The sequence below is a fragment of the Petaurus breviceps genome, unplaced genomic scaffold (genome assembly GCF_028583685.1).
Source record: "Petaurus breviceps papuanus isolate PSGF00001 unplaced genomic scaffold, PetGlider_PUasm1.0 185, whole genome shotgun sequence".
NCBI lineage: Eukaryota > Metazoa > Chordata > Mammalia > Diprotodontia > Petauridae > Petaurus > Petaurus breviceps.
In genome coordinates this window covers 39,149,799-39,163,732 of record NW_027185797.1, presented here as the reverse complement: position 1 = coordinate 39,163,732, position 13,934 = coordinate 39,149,799, and the positions used below count along the sequence as shown (strand labels likewise).

The 13,934-nt window shown below is 61.7% G+C and overlaps 1 protein-coding gene across 1 annotated transcript in view; it reads right to left on the bottom strand.

The window, feature by feature from the left end:
• MEGF8 (multiple EGF like domains 8) overlaps window positions 1–13,934 on the bottom strand; it is a 32,709-nt gene that overhangs the window by 14,866 nt on the left and 3,909 nt on the right. Inside the window, exons 5-32 of the mRNA XM_069088964.1 lie at window positions 13,627–13,833; window positions 13,361–13,541; window positions 13,177–13,265; window positions 12,572–12,984; window positions 12,334–12,479; window positions 11,972–12,094; window positions 11,636–11,790; window positions 11,202–11,321; window positions 10,946–11,090; window positions 10,548–10,711; window positions 10,174–10,380; window positions 9,123–9,323; window positions 8,806–9,033; window positions 8,366–8,484; window positions 8,158–8,289; window positions 7,800–7,913; window positions 7,137–7,379; window positions 6,617–6,816; window positions 5,192–5,402; window positions 4,653–4,893; window positions 4,086–4,218; window positions 3,568–3,821; window positions 3,353–3,463; window positions 2,193–2,311; window positions 1,910–2,117; window positions 1,601–1,781; window positions 1,355–1,518; window positions 729–873 (exon numbers count right to left, since the gene is read on the bottom strand). Of these exons, the coding sequence (XP_068945065.1) occupies window positions 729–873; window positions 1,355–1,518; window positions 1,601–1,781; window positions 1,910–2,117; window positions 2,193–2,311; window positions 3,353–3,463; window positions 3,568–3,821; window positions 4,086–4,218; window positions 4,653–4,893; window positions 5,192–5,402; window positions 6,617–6,816; window positions 7,137–7,379; window positions 7,800–7,913; window positions 8,158–8,289; window positions 8,366–8,484; window positions 8,806–9,033; window positions 9,123–9,323; window positions 10,174–10,380; window positions 10,548–10,711; window positions 10,946–11,090; window positions 11,202–11,321; window positions 11,636–11,790; window positions 11,972–12,094; window positions 12,334–12,479; window positions 12,572–12,984; window positions 13,177–13,265; window positions 13,361–13,541; window positions 13,627–13,833 (4,954 nt within the window). The remainder of the gene's footprint in view (window positions 1–728; window positions 874–1,354; window positions 1,519–1,600; window positions 1,782–1,909; window positions 2,118–2,192; window positions 2,312–3,352; window positions 3,464–3,567; window positions 3,822–4,085; window positions 4,219–4,652; window positions 4,894–5,191; window positions 5,403–6,616; window positions 6,817–7,136; window positions 7,380–7,799; window positions 7,914–8,157; window positions 8,290–8,365; window positions 8,485–8,805; window positions 9,034–9,122; window positions 9,324–10,173; window positions 10,381–10,547; window positions 10,712–10,945; window positions 11,091–11,201; window positions 11,322–11,635; window positions 11,791–11,971; window positions 12,095–12,333; window positions 12,480–12,571; window positions 12,985–13,176; window positions 13,266–13,360; window positions 13,542–13,626; window positions 13,834–13,934) is intronic.

Below are 13,934 nucleotides of genomic sequence, written 5' to 3'. Positions count from 1 at the left end.
GAGTGACAGGGGGTCAGCAGTCACAGACAGGGGTCAGCAGACACAGACAGAGTGACAGGGGATCAGCAGCCACAGATAGGGGTCAGCAGAGTGACAGGGGATCAGCAGCCACAGATAGGGGTCAGCAGAGTAACAGGGGTCAGCAGACACAGAGTGACAGTGGGTCAGCAGACACAGACAGGGGCCAGCAGACACAGACAGAGTGACAGGGGGTCAGCAGATGCGGATAGGGGTCAGTAGACACAGATGGGTCCTGGGCCGGAGGCTTAGTCATCAAGGGCCCTGGGCAGGGCTGGCCTCAGCCGGGACATGCCTGACACAGGGTGACTTTACGGAAAGGGGCAGTACAACCTGAGGCCAAAGTCAAGGATCCCTGGACTGGGGGTTGCTGGGAACATTTTCTGGCCCCACAAAGACAGAGCTGTCTGAGGACAGAGTGCTGACTGACAAGTCCTAAGCAGGTAGACAGCCTGGGGAAGTGCTGTCCAGTGACCAGACAGAATGGGGCAGTGCTAACCCCTGGGCCTGGACTCTTGTCACTTCAGGCAATCTTCCCTAGCTGTGGACTTCTATCTGGGGCTCAGTTTCCTCATCTGTAAAATGCAAAGGTCCCTGTACTGGCTCCAAACCCTCCTAGAAGGATGTAGAATTCCCAGAGCCTGGGGAGGATGGAAGGCTGACGGGCCCTGGTGTCCCTCTACCCTTCCTCACCGCGGTCTGCCACTCACGGGTCAGGTTAGGCAGCAGCCAGGAGTTACAGTTGACCTGGTACAACAGGACATCGCTGCTGAATTCGTCCGGCTCCGAGCGGCCCCCCAGGACCACCATGGTGTCCCCAAGCAGGGCTGCTGCGTGGAACAGCCGGGGCCTGGGCTGAGGTGAGGGAGCAGAGTCACAACCAGAAGGGGCCCCTGGAATCCAGGCCCTTCCCCTCACACAAGACTTCAGGAAGCCCCCAGGGATTGTCTCCTTTCATTCCCTGGTAAACCCTCTTTCCTCAAAACCCTTCCCTTTAGGAAGCCTGGCTGAAGCCAGCCCCGACCCATGACTCTCACCCTCCCCCCAGATCTCCCCAAACAGGCTCCCATCTGGGCCCCCGCCCCATCAAGCCTCCCCTTACCAGAAGCCCTCCTCAATGCCTGGGACCCATAGGAAGATCTTGGCCCTCTGAGCTCACCTGGCTGGCCTGAAGCAGCATGGGGACTAACTCAGCTCCTACCTTCCTGGGAGACTCCAACGGGGAGATCCCTCCCACAGGCTGACCCACCTCAGCTCCCTCATCCTGACCCTCCACTTTCTGTAGGAGTGTTTCCACACATCCTCTGCCTCCCAGGGGGGGCCTAGTGACCCTGACCTTTGCCCCCTGGGAAGGCGCCAGCAGGCTCCAGGTGCGGTCGGGGCAGTGCAGGGAGTAGAGCTCCGGGGACGGGGCAGCCAGCTCGACGTGAAAGCGGAAACCACCAAACACATACAGTGAGTCTGTGGCCTCATGGTAGACCGCCGAGTGACCATAAAGGCCTGGGGGAAGGAGGAGCCACAGAGATGGGCAGTGAGAGCCTGGGGGGCTGCAGGGGACCCGCCCCAGGATCCTCATCCTCACCAGTGGGTGGCGTCCCACTCGAGGGCCCAGCCAGCCACGTGCCCGTCGTCAGCTGGTACTCCAGGAGTTGTTGGTTGAAACCGTTTTCAGGTGAATATCCCCCAACAAGCAGCAGGGACAAGCCTCTCCGGGAGGTCAGCGTGTGGCCAGCCACTGCAGGCAGCAGCAGGGTCTGCGGGGTCTGAGGTCAGGGAACAAAGAGAACCTCAAGGAGGAGAGCACTGCAGTCAGGAGCGGGGCAGGGGCAGTGACCCGCCATGGAGCAGAGGGCACGGGCCAGAAGGGACCAGGGGCTCAGGGGGCACTCACCTTCTCCTGGCGCCACTGCAACGTGGTGAGGTTGAGAACCCAGAAGTCCCGGGCAACCCCCGCCGCCGTGAGGCCCCCCAGCAAATACATGGCACCACGGCCGGCGGGAACATAGGCAGCTGCATGGAACAAGCGGGGCGCGGGCCCGGGCCCCCCATCCTCAGAGCCGGCCAACATCTGGGTCCAGCGTCGTTCCCCCACTGAGTACCTGTGGAGAGGCCCAGGCACTATGAGCCCTCAACTGGGCAGGGAGGCACCCAGCACCCCTAGAGGCCACCCTCACCTGTACAGGTTTCCTAAGAGCCCCTGAGGCAGGCCCAGACCCCCGAACATCCACAGGGTAGAGTCAGGACCCTCGACCATGGTGTGGCCCAGACGGTGCAGGAAGCGACTCGCCGTGTCCTGCAAGAAGAGACAGAGGACTCAGGCTTGAACTTGGTGAAGGAGTGTGTGTGTGTGTGTGTGTGTGTGAGCATGTATGTATGTGTATATATGTGTTTGTGTGCCCATGTGTGTGGTCTGTGTGTGAGTGGTACATATGTGTGTACATGTGGTGTATGAGTGTGTATGCATATGTGCACATGTGTATGTGTGTGTATTGTGTGTGTGGTGTATGGAGTGCATGTGTGCACATGTGTGCGTGTGTTTGTAGGGGGGCGTGCATGCGTGGGGTTGGGGAAACATGTCTGACCTAAAGATCCACCCCCCTCGACCAGTAACCAGGCTGGGGTCGGGTTTGAGGGGGAGACCAAGCAGCCCCTCAACTCCCTCTGTAATGTTAATGGGATCTGAAGAGAGTTTGCGACACCATGGAATCAGAACCCTGAAAACTGTTCACAGCAGCAGTGCTCTGGAAAGCTGCTCAAGCCCAACTTTACACCCTCACTCCGCAGAGCTCCAGAAACAGCCCCCAGAGTACAGACAGGGGGTGAGGGCTGCCTGCTCCCTCTCTGTCTCTCTCTTTCTCTGTCTCTTTTTCTTTCTGTCTCTGTCTCTCTCTCTTTCTGTCTCTGTCTCTCTGTCTCTTTCTCTTTCTCCGTCTTTCTGTCTCTGTCTCTCTCTCTTTCTCTGTCTCTCTTTCTCTGTCTCTCTCTCTCTTTCCTCCCACACCCACATGCCAGTCTGTCTCTCACCCCTCCTGTCTCTCTCTCCCTCCTGCCCCCTTCATCCTCAGTAGATTCAAAAATCTCTGAGCACCCTCACATCAGTTCTGGGCAGAAGGGAGGTGGTGACCCAGGACGACAGGGTCTACACTCACAGACTATGAGGAATAAGGAGCTTCCCTTAGAGATCCTGCAGGTGTCTGGGCTGGGAGCTGAAGGAGGGAAGGAGCAGGCAAACTAGGCCCTGGGACCCACTGGGCAGCAAAGGGGGTGCAGGGCCTGGCCAGGCCCCGGGTTCCCTCCCAGAGTAGTCAGGGCTGGGCCCCAGGGTAGCACTCACAGCAGAGAGCCGGCTGTCCAGCAGTGTCTCCCAGACCAGTTGTCCCCCGTCCAGATGTGTGGCACAGTCTGCCCCCCCAAAACCCTCAAAGCAGACGCACAATCCTAGGCTCTGGGGAGAAGATGGGGGAGGAAATCGGGGGTCAAAGACAGGCAGCCTCCCCTGAACAAGCACCCCCTCCCCACCCTCACCCCCAGCCCACCACCCATTCACACCTGGTTGCAGATGCCCCCTCCAATGTGGGCAGAGCAGTTTCCAGGACACAAAGCCAGGGTGCAGGCAGGGCCAGCCCAGCCCGAGGGGCAGCGGCAGCGGCTAGCCCCACCTCCTGCTTCTTCTGGGACACACTCCTGGGGGGCTGGGCAGTTTCCAGGGCCCCCCAGCCCCATCTCACAGCGGCCAGAGCCCACAGATGCATTGAAACCCCATGAGGATGAGCCGTTTGCCTCCCAGTGTAGGACCAGCAGCCCTGGGGGAGCAGGAGCACAGGAGTGGTTGAGTCAGTCCAGGGGCTCCCCTCATTCTTGGGGGGCAGGAGCACAAGGGACAGCTGAGCCAGCCCAGGGGCTCCCCTCATTCTGGGGGGGATGGGAACACAGGGGGAAACTGAGCCAGCCCAGGGCCCCCCCTTGTTGGCCTGGTAAGAGTAGACCCTGGGCTGGGACCAGACCCCCAAGCCTCCTTCTTCAGAGCTGGCTCTCCCTCCAGACAAGAAAGCCTGGGTCCCCTGTACCTGAGAGTGCCTGCACAGTGAGGGGCCTGTCCCGCCGCTGGCCACAAAAAGCTGCAATGAGGCTCCGGTCAGACTGCACAATGCCTGTGTCCAGGAATCGTGGGAAACCATCAAAGGCCAGGACATAGCTCAGCTGTGGAGGAGGGGAGGGCGGTCAGAGTCAGGCCTCAGGGAACAGGAGGGCTTTGTCTGGGGGTCTGGGGGCTCAGGTATAGGGCAGAAGAGCAGCCCCATTCCCACCAGGATGGTCCCCTCCATGCCAGGGGGCCTCTGAATGCACATGCTCAGAATTTCCATCCCTTGGGAGGCTGCAGGCACAGTCCTGCCCCATTAGGCCCAGTGTGGGGAGGCCAGGGCCCTCCTCAATCAGCTCCAGACCAGACCCTGGCTAGCTCTTTTCTGAGGGGGTGGTTCTCTGCTTGTTCAGCACCCCAGGAGGTAAAGTCTGACTTGTGGAGAAGAGCCAGGTCTGAGTTCTAATCAAGAGGGGCCAGGGTCTCACGAAGCAGAGAAGATGTGTTCCACTTAGACACCCCCTACCCACCAATGCTCTCTCCAAATGCTCACCGTGCAAGGGGTGCTGCTGTCTGGGGAGAAGGTGAGGGTCAGTGGGGGGCAGGGAACCCCAGGAGGGCAGGGTTCCAAGTTTTCAGAGGCTGACACCACCCACACGCAGTATGCCAGCCCAGGCCCAGCTTGACTGCCTACTTGGGGAGGTCCCCCTGCTCGGCGAGACCCCAGTGCCACAGACGACACATTGGTGAGGAGGGCTCTGCCCCCACACTCCCGGAAACAAGAGCCCCCAGCCCTGTGGGGTAGGACAATAAGGAATTAGAGGTCCCACCAGCCCATGGTGGATTCTTTGTGTGATCCCCCCTTTTCCAGGGCCCTTAGCTCCAATGGCTCACTCCCCGCCCCAGTCCCTGGTGCTCCCTGTCCTCACTGACCCCACAAGGACGACCTGAATCTCAGGTTCCTTTAGCTCCCTCCTCTCCAGCCCATGTCCCAGCTCCTCCTTGGTGACTCACACTCTTATCTGGGGTCCCCCCTGGCCCCACCACCGCCCAGAGACCATTCTCCACCTCCCCTGCCCCCTACACGCTCACCGAGGGTCCCCGTAGTAGCCAGCTGCACAGAGCTCACAGTGGGCACCCTCAGTGTGATCTTGGCAGAAGCACAGCCCAGTATGGCCGTCACAATGGCCCTGCTGGGGATCCCCATGCCCATTGCACTGACAGGGCTGACAGCCACCAGGCCCCGTGGCATTGCCAAAGCTGCCTGGCCTACACCGCTCACACCGCTCACCCCAGGTCCAGTCTGCAGAGAGCCGGGCACAAGCAGGAGGGGGACCCGTGAATGGCAGGTGCTGGCAATGGATTTATAACATAAAGGACTCTGCTGGACCTGCTGAATCCCCACTGAGACTTAGATCTCACTGCCCGCCTGCAGGGGCCCCTCGTCACTAATTAGCACTGCTGTGACTCACTAGGTAGGACAAAGTGGACTAGGGTAAAGGGGAGGAGCCCCGAGAGTATTTGGGCCTATCCTCTCCATTTTACAGATGAGGAAACTGAGGACCAAGGCAGGCAGCACACAAGAAGGCCAGGAGCAGGAGCTGAAGCCAACCCCAGGCCCTCTGGCTTCAAATCAAGCATGCACCCTACCAAACCAAATATGCTGGGTCTTGGGATAACAACCTAAGGGTGCTCACAAGGAAAGAGTAATAGACAGACTAGAAAATAAGACTGTCAAGGACTTAATTCTGACATCTCCTGTTCTAAGGTACCTCCCAGCCCTGACATTCCCTATTCTAAGGCCCTCCCAGCCCTGACATTCCCTCTTCTAAGATACCTCCCAGCCCTGATATTCCCTGTTCTAAGGTACCTCCCATCCCTAATATTCCCTGTTCTAAGGCCTTCCCAGCCCTGACATTCCCTGTTCTAAGGCTTTCCCAGCTCAGACATCCCCTGTTCTAAGGCCCCCCCCAGCCCTGACATTCCCTGTTCTAAGGCCCCCCCCACCCCTGACATCCCTTGTTCTAAGGCCCCCCCCCGCCCTGACATTCCCTCTCCTAAGGCTCCTCCCAGCCCTGACATTCCCTGTTCTAAGGCCCCTCCCAGCCCTGACATTCCCTCTTCTAAGGCTCCTCCCAGCCCTGACATTCCCTGTTCTAAGGCCCCTCCTAGCTCTCTGACATCCTCTGTTCTAAGGCCCCTCCTAGCTCTCTGACATTCCCTGTTCTAAGGCCCCTCCCGGCCCTCACATCCTCTGTCCTAAGGCCCCTCCCGGCCCTGACATTCCCTGTTCTGAGGACCCTCCCAGACAGGACTAAGTTCATCTTGCCCCCAGGCTGGGGCTCATTCCAGGGTTTATTAGCCAGAATCTGTTCTGTTCATCACCTACATCCTGCCCCCTGGTCTTTTTCTTGGCAGTTGTGAGGCCCAGAGAAGGCCTGGGGCTCCTAATGCCCAGGCCGGCAGCCTTTCCCCCATGACTGTGATGCTCCCTGGCCTTTGGGGGGACCCCCTTACCCTGACACTCATCACAGATGCCCGGCCCCTGGGTAGAACAGTAACTATGGAAGTTACAGCCACAGTCTCGGGAGCAGAGAGGGGCAGGAGGCCCAGGGGCAGGCGTGGGCAGAGGCGGATCTGAGGTCCAGCCCAGGTCACACACACAGGTGAAGTCAGGGGGGCCGCTGCATGTGCCATGGCCACAGTCCTCCAGGCACCTGGAGATTGATGGGAAAGAGAAGAGGGGTCAGACAAGCAGGCACAGCCCAGGCCCCTGATGCCCACCTTCATGTGCCTAGTGGCTAATCCTCCCATCTTCATGGCAAGCCCCATGACACCAGGGACCCATCTCCACTGTTACATCCTTCCCGCTGATGACCCAGGACTCCACGTTAACCCCATTCCAACTGGTGACCTTGTTTCCACTGGCATCTCTCTAGAGACCCAAATCTCCATGGGCAGCCCCAACAAAAGGAGCAATCCCTGACTTCCAGGTACCATTTCCTCTCCCACCATGGCAACCTCAACCCTTTCTCACGTCTGATTGCAGTGGGTGACCCCATCACCATGGTAACCGTGCCCACAATGACATTCGTAGCTGATTGGTGTGTTCAGGCAGGATGCCAGGGGGTGGCACCGTGCCAAGCCCAGGCGGCACTCATCCACATCTGGGCACTGGGCATATGACCAGCGGGCAGGAAGCCCTGGAGGCAGCCCCTCCCCAGCTCCCAGGGAGCAGGAGCTGCCTCCCATTGGTCCTGAGAAGTCTCCTGGGAGGCACCTAGGAATTAAGACCAGAGAAGGGCAGAGGAAAGGGAGAGAAAAAAGCAGGAGAGGAAGAAATGGGGCAAGAAAGGAGAAGGATAAAAGATGGGGAGACAATGAGTAAGAGAGGAAATAACAGGATGAGAGAGAGACAGAGACAGAGAGACAGAGAGAGACCAGAGACAGAGAGAGAGACAAGAGACAGAGAGACAGACAGAGAGACAGACAGAGACAAGAGACAGAGAGAAGAAAGGGGAGGGGAAGAGACAGAGGGAGGGAGGAAAGAGAGGAGAGAGAGAAGGGGGGGTCAGGGGGGTGGAAGACAAAAGGGGTGCGAGGGACAGAGAAACAAAATGGCAGCCATGAACCTGGGCACAAAGGCTCCTGCTCCCCCCCCCCCACGCCCCTCAGTCCTCTGCCCTGGCCCCGCCCTCACCTGCCCAGGGTCGGGTTGTCCTCATTCCCACACCAGCCACACTCATGGCTCTGCAGGCAATCATGGCAGGAGAGGAAACGCGCACAGCTCATACATCGTGGCTCTGAGTGGACACTGAGCCAGGGAGGGGGCGTCTGTCAGCACAGAAGACCCGGCCGCCCAGGCCTCCAACTGTCCCCATGCCCCTGTCCCACCAGCACCAGCACGGACACAGCATCTCAGCTTTGTAGCCAAGTAACAACCCTGGGAAGCAGGTGCTCTTACTATCCCCATATTACAGCTGAGAAAACTGAGGCCCACAGAAGAGACCGCCCAGGGTCATACAGCTGCCCTCCTCCTCTGCTCTGATCCTGCCCACCTGTCATCCCAGCCCCTGCAGCCCCCATGTGGATAGCGGGCCAGGTAGGCGGCGAAGAGGAAGCAGGTCTGCGTGGACTGGCACCAGGCACACTGGCTGGAGTTGGCCAGGCACGTCTCACAGGAGCGGCGCCTGCCAGAGAGAGCCAGGCTCAGAGCCTGGGTGTGTCAGGGGCCTCCCTCCCCGCCCCCCTGGGACCGGGACTCACTGGTTACAGAGTGGGGGGCAGCGAGAGGGGCTCCTCACAGCTGAGCTGGCCCGGCCCCGGCGGCTACACGTGGCGTCTCCCTTCCGGCTCAGGCTCTGCTGCCACTCACAGAAAGGGTCCTGAGGGTGGGAAGGGGCAGGTCAAGAGCTCTGGCCTGCAGCCCTGCCAGGCTCCCTCTCCCACACACACACTCCCCTCTAGCACTTCTGCCTAGAACACCACTCCCTGATGTCTGAGGACCCTCTGCCCTCCATCCCCCCTCATCTTCTCTTACAGAGTTCTGATAACTCCAAGGCCACCTGGCACAGCCTGCCAGGGCTGGGAAGACCCCGTCAGCAAGCTCTCCCACCTACGGATCTGCAGCTGTGCCCCCCCCAGGCCTCCTGCACTCCGGGTCTACCGTGGGCCCTGCCTCCCAGCCCCACAGGGCCCGTCAGAACCTGAGCACAGGCGTGGCAGTCACGGTGTTCCTCGCAGAGTGGACAGAGGGCCGGGGCCAGCACTAGCAGGGCCCCGCCCCCGCTGCAGCGCACGCCATCTTGGCGAAGGAGGCAGGAGGTGCTGAGGGGGCACCAGCCACAGCCCTGGTCCGCCAGGCAGCCCAGGCAGGAAGTATAGGAGGTGCAAGCTGAGGAACGGAAAGGCTCCAGGAAGAAGAAGGAGATCTCCTGGGGAGGGGATGGTCAGAGGTCAGCAGGCTGGCCTAGGGGTCAGGCCTGGGCTGCGGGGCTGGGGGGGGTGGAGCCTGAGCACTCACGCTGCCCCCGGGCACGCCGGTCCGGTCCCACAGCAGGGTGAGCTCGCTGTTTCCAGACCCTGCAGAGCTATTCAGCTGACCCTGAATCTCCACGGCGTACTTGTGGCCACGGCCGGGGAGGGGGAAGAGGCGGGCCGAGCCCGGGCGCTGGAGCCTCCGTATCTCCTTATCCTGCTGGGCTACCCAGCGCCCCACTTCCTCCTGGAGTAGATTGGAGGATGAGAAAGCTGCCGTAAGCCACCTCGTCCCCCAGGCTCCCCCCAACAGTTGTCCAGCCCCTCAGAGATGTCCACACCTCCCCTCCCACAGACTCCAACCCTTCCTGCTTCTCCACACCTACCCCCAACTTGGCCCCTGCCATAGCCCACAGATCCCCAAATCTCTCCCCACCCCACCCCACAGGGCCCCCATCTTCAGAGCCGAGGTGTGGTCCCCACGACCCCTCCATGCCTTTGGGCCCTCTCCCCACGACCGACCCCGCTCGCCCCCTTATGCCTGGCTGCCTCAGGAGCTCGGTCAGTAGTGGGAAGGCCACACAGGCAGGCCAAGGCTCCGCGATGAATGTCTGTGGGCGAGCTCCTTACCCACTCCCAGTATGCTGGGCCAGGCTAGCCCGAGGGGCCCATCCTGAGCCAGAGTCGGCTTATCTCACCTCCGAGGGCTGAGGAGGAAATGGGGCTCCCTCCTGTCAAGGACCTGGGCCCAAGCACTGGGAGCAGCTGGGGGCCAGCTACAAGTTCTCTTGCCACTGGCCCTGGGATCTGGGGCTCCCCAAGAGGGAAGAGCAGCCTAGGATTCAGTTGGTTCCTGCCATCTCCTTTCATGTTGGGGCTATTTCCTTTCAGAGCCCCCATCTCATCCATGAGCCCCTTCCCTCAGGCCCATCCCCTTACTTCCTCAAACAGATACTTCCGAAGCCACCTGCCTCAACTCCCTCAAATGGCACCCACTCATCCCCTCCCACGGTCCCCAACCAAAGCTGCAGATATGCCCCTGCTCTGGTGGATCATCTCAGACCCCTTCCCCACTCCAGGCTGTCCACCACCCTCACCATGTGCTGGCTATCAGGTCCCCGGGACATCCGTGCCAGGACCCTCAACCTCTGGGCCCGGGCCCACACAATGACATCGTCAGCCCCTGAGCCTCCAGGACCCCCAGGCAACAGTGGGTGGATGAAGCCCCGGTAGACGAGGGACACGTCTGTCTCTGTGCTGGACGTCTGTGACAGAGTGATGGTTGTGCTACGGACAATTGACACCTGCCGGGGATGGGGGAGAGGGGACAGTGGTGAGCGCCCTCAGTTGTCTACTCTCAGAGCCAGCAGAGCCCTTAGGGATCTTCTCTCACAGGTACAAGGAGGAAGGGGCCTTGGACGTGCCCGAGGTGGGCCTGGGCCATCCCCCCATCACTGCTGGGGACCCTGACCTTGTCAGGCTGGGAGGCGTTGGGGGGCTGCTGGAAGGTGAGCAGGTGTAAGCCAGGCAGGAAACTCTGGGTGACACAGGCATCAAGAGTTGTGACAAAGACAGGGGCTGCCCCCCACCAGCCCACGGTGCCAGAAATCTGCTCCCCTCGGCATCGAGCCTGCTCTGAGGGGACAACAGAAGCCAAGGGAGGACGGTCAGCCGCACACCCGCCCCCTGCCCTCTTCCCCTTGATCCCCTGGCCCTGCATCCTCTCACTCCATTCCCACACCCCAGAGGATGCCGTGGTCTGACAAACACAGGACTTGTTGGCTGACACCAGGGGAGGGAAGCCAAGACCACTCCCCCATCCCGACCAGGGCTCCCCAAGGCTGTGGGGCAGCCACGCTCATCACTCACCAGGCCGGGGGAGGCAGCTCTCGTTGTGGACGCACCAGCCCAGGGCCCCGGGCCCACGTGGTGGGGGGACAATACCACTGAATGCCAGGCAGGCCTGGCAGTCACCCAGAAGGCGGGCCAGGCCTAGGCAGCCAGCTGCTGGGCACTGAAGGGAGGGAAAGGAGGGCGTGTTGGGGCTGGCATCAGAGTGAGGCTGTGGGCACGCAGGAAACAAGAGGATGCAGGAACACAGAAAAAGGGCATTGGGGTCACTCACAGCTCCAGGGGGGCTCCCAGGGGGTGGGGCAGCCTGGCAGGCTCCTTGGCACCAGCTGCACTCGGGGTCTCTGACACAGACACTGTGTTCCGTGTACATGGAGCAGTAATCCAGGTGGTACTGATGGGGGCAGGACAGTACAGGAGGAAGTGCAGGGCTAAGCTTTGGGCCTGCACCTCACCCAGGCTCCTCCCGGGATCCCCACATCCCCCCAGGACCTGCCTTAACCCCTACCTCACTGTCCCATGGCTTAGCCACAGCCCCCACCCAACATCTCTGTAACCCTGACATGACCCTCAGCACCCTGGGGCCCAAGCAGCCCAGGGCCTCCATGGGCTCCGGCTCAGACCCAGTCAAGGTGCCCCTCCATGTCTAATATTCTATTTCTATGCCCCCACAGCCATACCCCTCCTCCATCCCCCATGGGAGCTCACATCTGGGGCTGGAGCCTGGAACACGAAGGGGGGCACCTTGTAGGCCATCAGGTCCCCTCGGGGCCGCCCACTATACCCGCCAGCCACCAGCAGGACACTGCCCCCCAGCACAGCTGCCACATGGGAGTACCGACCTCCAGGAGGAGCTGCCCGGCCTGGGGGGACAAGGGAGGACAGTGAGGTCAGGAGCTACCCCCTCCTCATCCTCCAAGGCTGGGCCCCAGTCATTGCTTCCAGGGAGCCCTCAGGCCTGTGTCCTCGGTACAGGGTCAGGACAGAGCTGGTAGGGTGGGGTCAGCCTGGGGCTTCCTGAGGGGCCTGAGAAGCATCACCTACCTTCGGGGGTCCCTGGAGGAGCCAGCTCAGCTCCCGACACCCACTGGTGGCAGCCAAGATGGTAGAAGAAGATGCCGTCCTCGTAACACTTCTCCTCCTGGTAGTGAGTGTGCACGTTGCCTCCTGAAAACCAAAGGAGAGGAGAGATGAGGCACACCTGGAGAGGGGAACAGTCAGACGCATATGGGAGAAGGGGAAGGCACACCTTCCCCTGGAGAGGATGGGGGAGGGGGAGTCAGGGGCTGTCTCACACCTGGAGAGGATTAGGCAAGAAGGGCTTGAGAAATCGGGGAGACAGTCACTGGGGGAGCACCCAGGCCAACTACAAGCCAAAATGCTGGAGAGGTGGGGGACGCTCTCACCATAAACCACCATGTAGTTGCCAAGGACGCTGGCCGTGTGGAAGGCTCGCTCCCGGGGCCCCCGCTGACCGTCTCGGCCACGCAGGGTGGTCCACACCCGCAGGTCCACGTGGAAGAGCTCAGTAGAGTTCACTCGGACAGAGAACCTAGAAGGTGAAGACAGTTGGGACAAGCAAGGGTGATGGACCCCTGGGGGCCTGAGAGGATGGAAGAGGGGGCACTGCCCGGGGCTACTCACCGGGCTGTGGAAGGCCTGTGGCCCCCATAGACAAGCAGAGCCCGGGAGGGCGGGTGGAAGATCATGGAATGCCCGGTGGCAGCGGGGGGCCGGCCTCCTGCTGGCCGCACCTCCTCCCAGTGGCCCCGGCCCCCCCCAGGGCCCTCTAGGCGGAAGCGGAAGAGGCCCGAGGAGAAGAGGTCATGCTGCGTGCGGCCCCCAAAGACGTACAGCCAGGAGTCGTCCACTAGGGCTGCTGCGTGTCCGGCCAGGCCCGGGGGGCCTGAGGAGGGTGGGGCCAGCAGCTCCCAGTGGCCCCCAGCCCGCGGAGTGAAGGCCCACAGGTCACTGGTCAGAGAGCCGTCAGCCAGCTCCCCCCCCATGAGCACCAGGGAGCCAGCCCAGGCCACGGCCACATGGGAATGACGGGCGGCCTGGTGGGGAGACAAGGTCCAGCCTCAGAGATGGGACCCACAGGGAGCAACAGGGAGGAGGAGGCAGGGGAAAGAGAAAGAGACCAGGCTGGGCAGAGGCTAGCAAAGGGCACGAACAAGGGAGTCCACCATCAGACAGAGGAGCTTGGATGGGCACAGGCAGGGGTGGGCATGCCCATTGGGGGTCCTCACCGGGCCCGGGCTGAGGTCCCACCGTTCCCAGGCGTTGGCGGAGAAGTTGTACAGAACGAGGTCACCCAGCGCCGAGTTCAGGTCCTGCCCTGGGAGTGGGGAGAGGGGCAGGAGGCCAGGTTGGGCACAAGCCTGCGCATATCTGCCCTCACCTCACCCGCAGCTCCTCAGACTGTGCCCGCACCTCCAAAGACAGCGAGCAGCCCCGGCGGCGAGAGGAAGGCGCCAGCGGCCCCCACGCGGGCTGGGAAGGCAGCATCCTCGGCGCTGACGTTGTGCCACCAGCCGGCGCCCTGGTTCTCCCACAGTCGCAGGTCGCAGGCCCGGCCCAGGAAGCCCGGCTCACAGCGGCAGGGGCCTGCCTCCTGCGGGAAGAGTGGGGTCAGGTCACGGGCAGCTGGGGCCCGGGGGCACAAGGCGGGGCTCAAGGGCCGGCCAGGGCGTCCTCACCGAGGCACAGATGCCGTGCTCGCGGCAATAGGTGGAGCAGTCCTGGCGGGCACAGGCAGGGCCGCCCCAGCCGGGGTCACAGCTGCACAGGCCCGAGGACTCACACCGGCCCCGGCCCGAACAGCCGCCGGGGCACAGCGAGAAGGAGAAGGAGGCGTTGAAGCCCAACAGGTTGTAGTTGGCATCGGAGAAGAGGTGAAGGAGCATCTGAAAGGGGACGAGAAGAGAAGCTGGAGGAAGCTGGTGCTCTGCCAGGAGATGGGGCACTGGAGGGGACCGAGAGAGGGAGGGGGCTGGGAGAGGGCCAG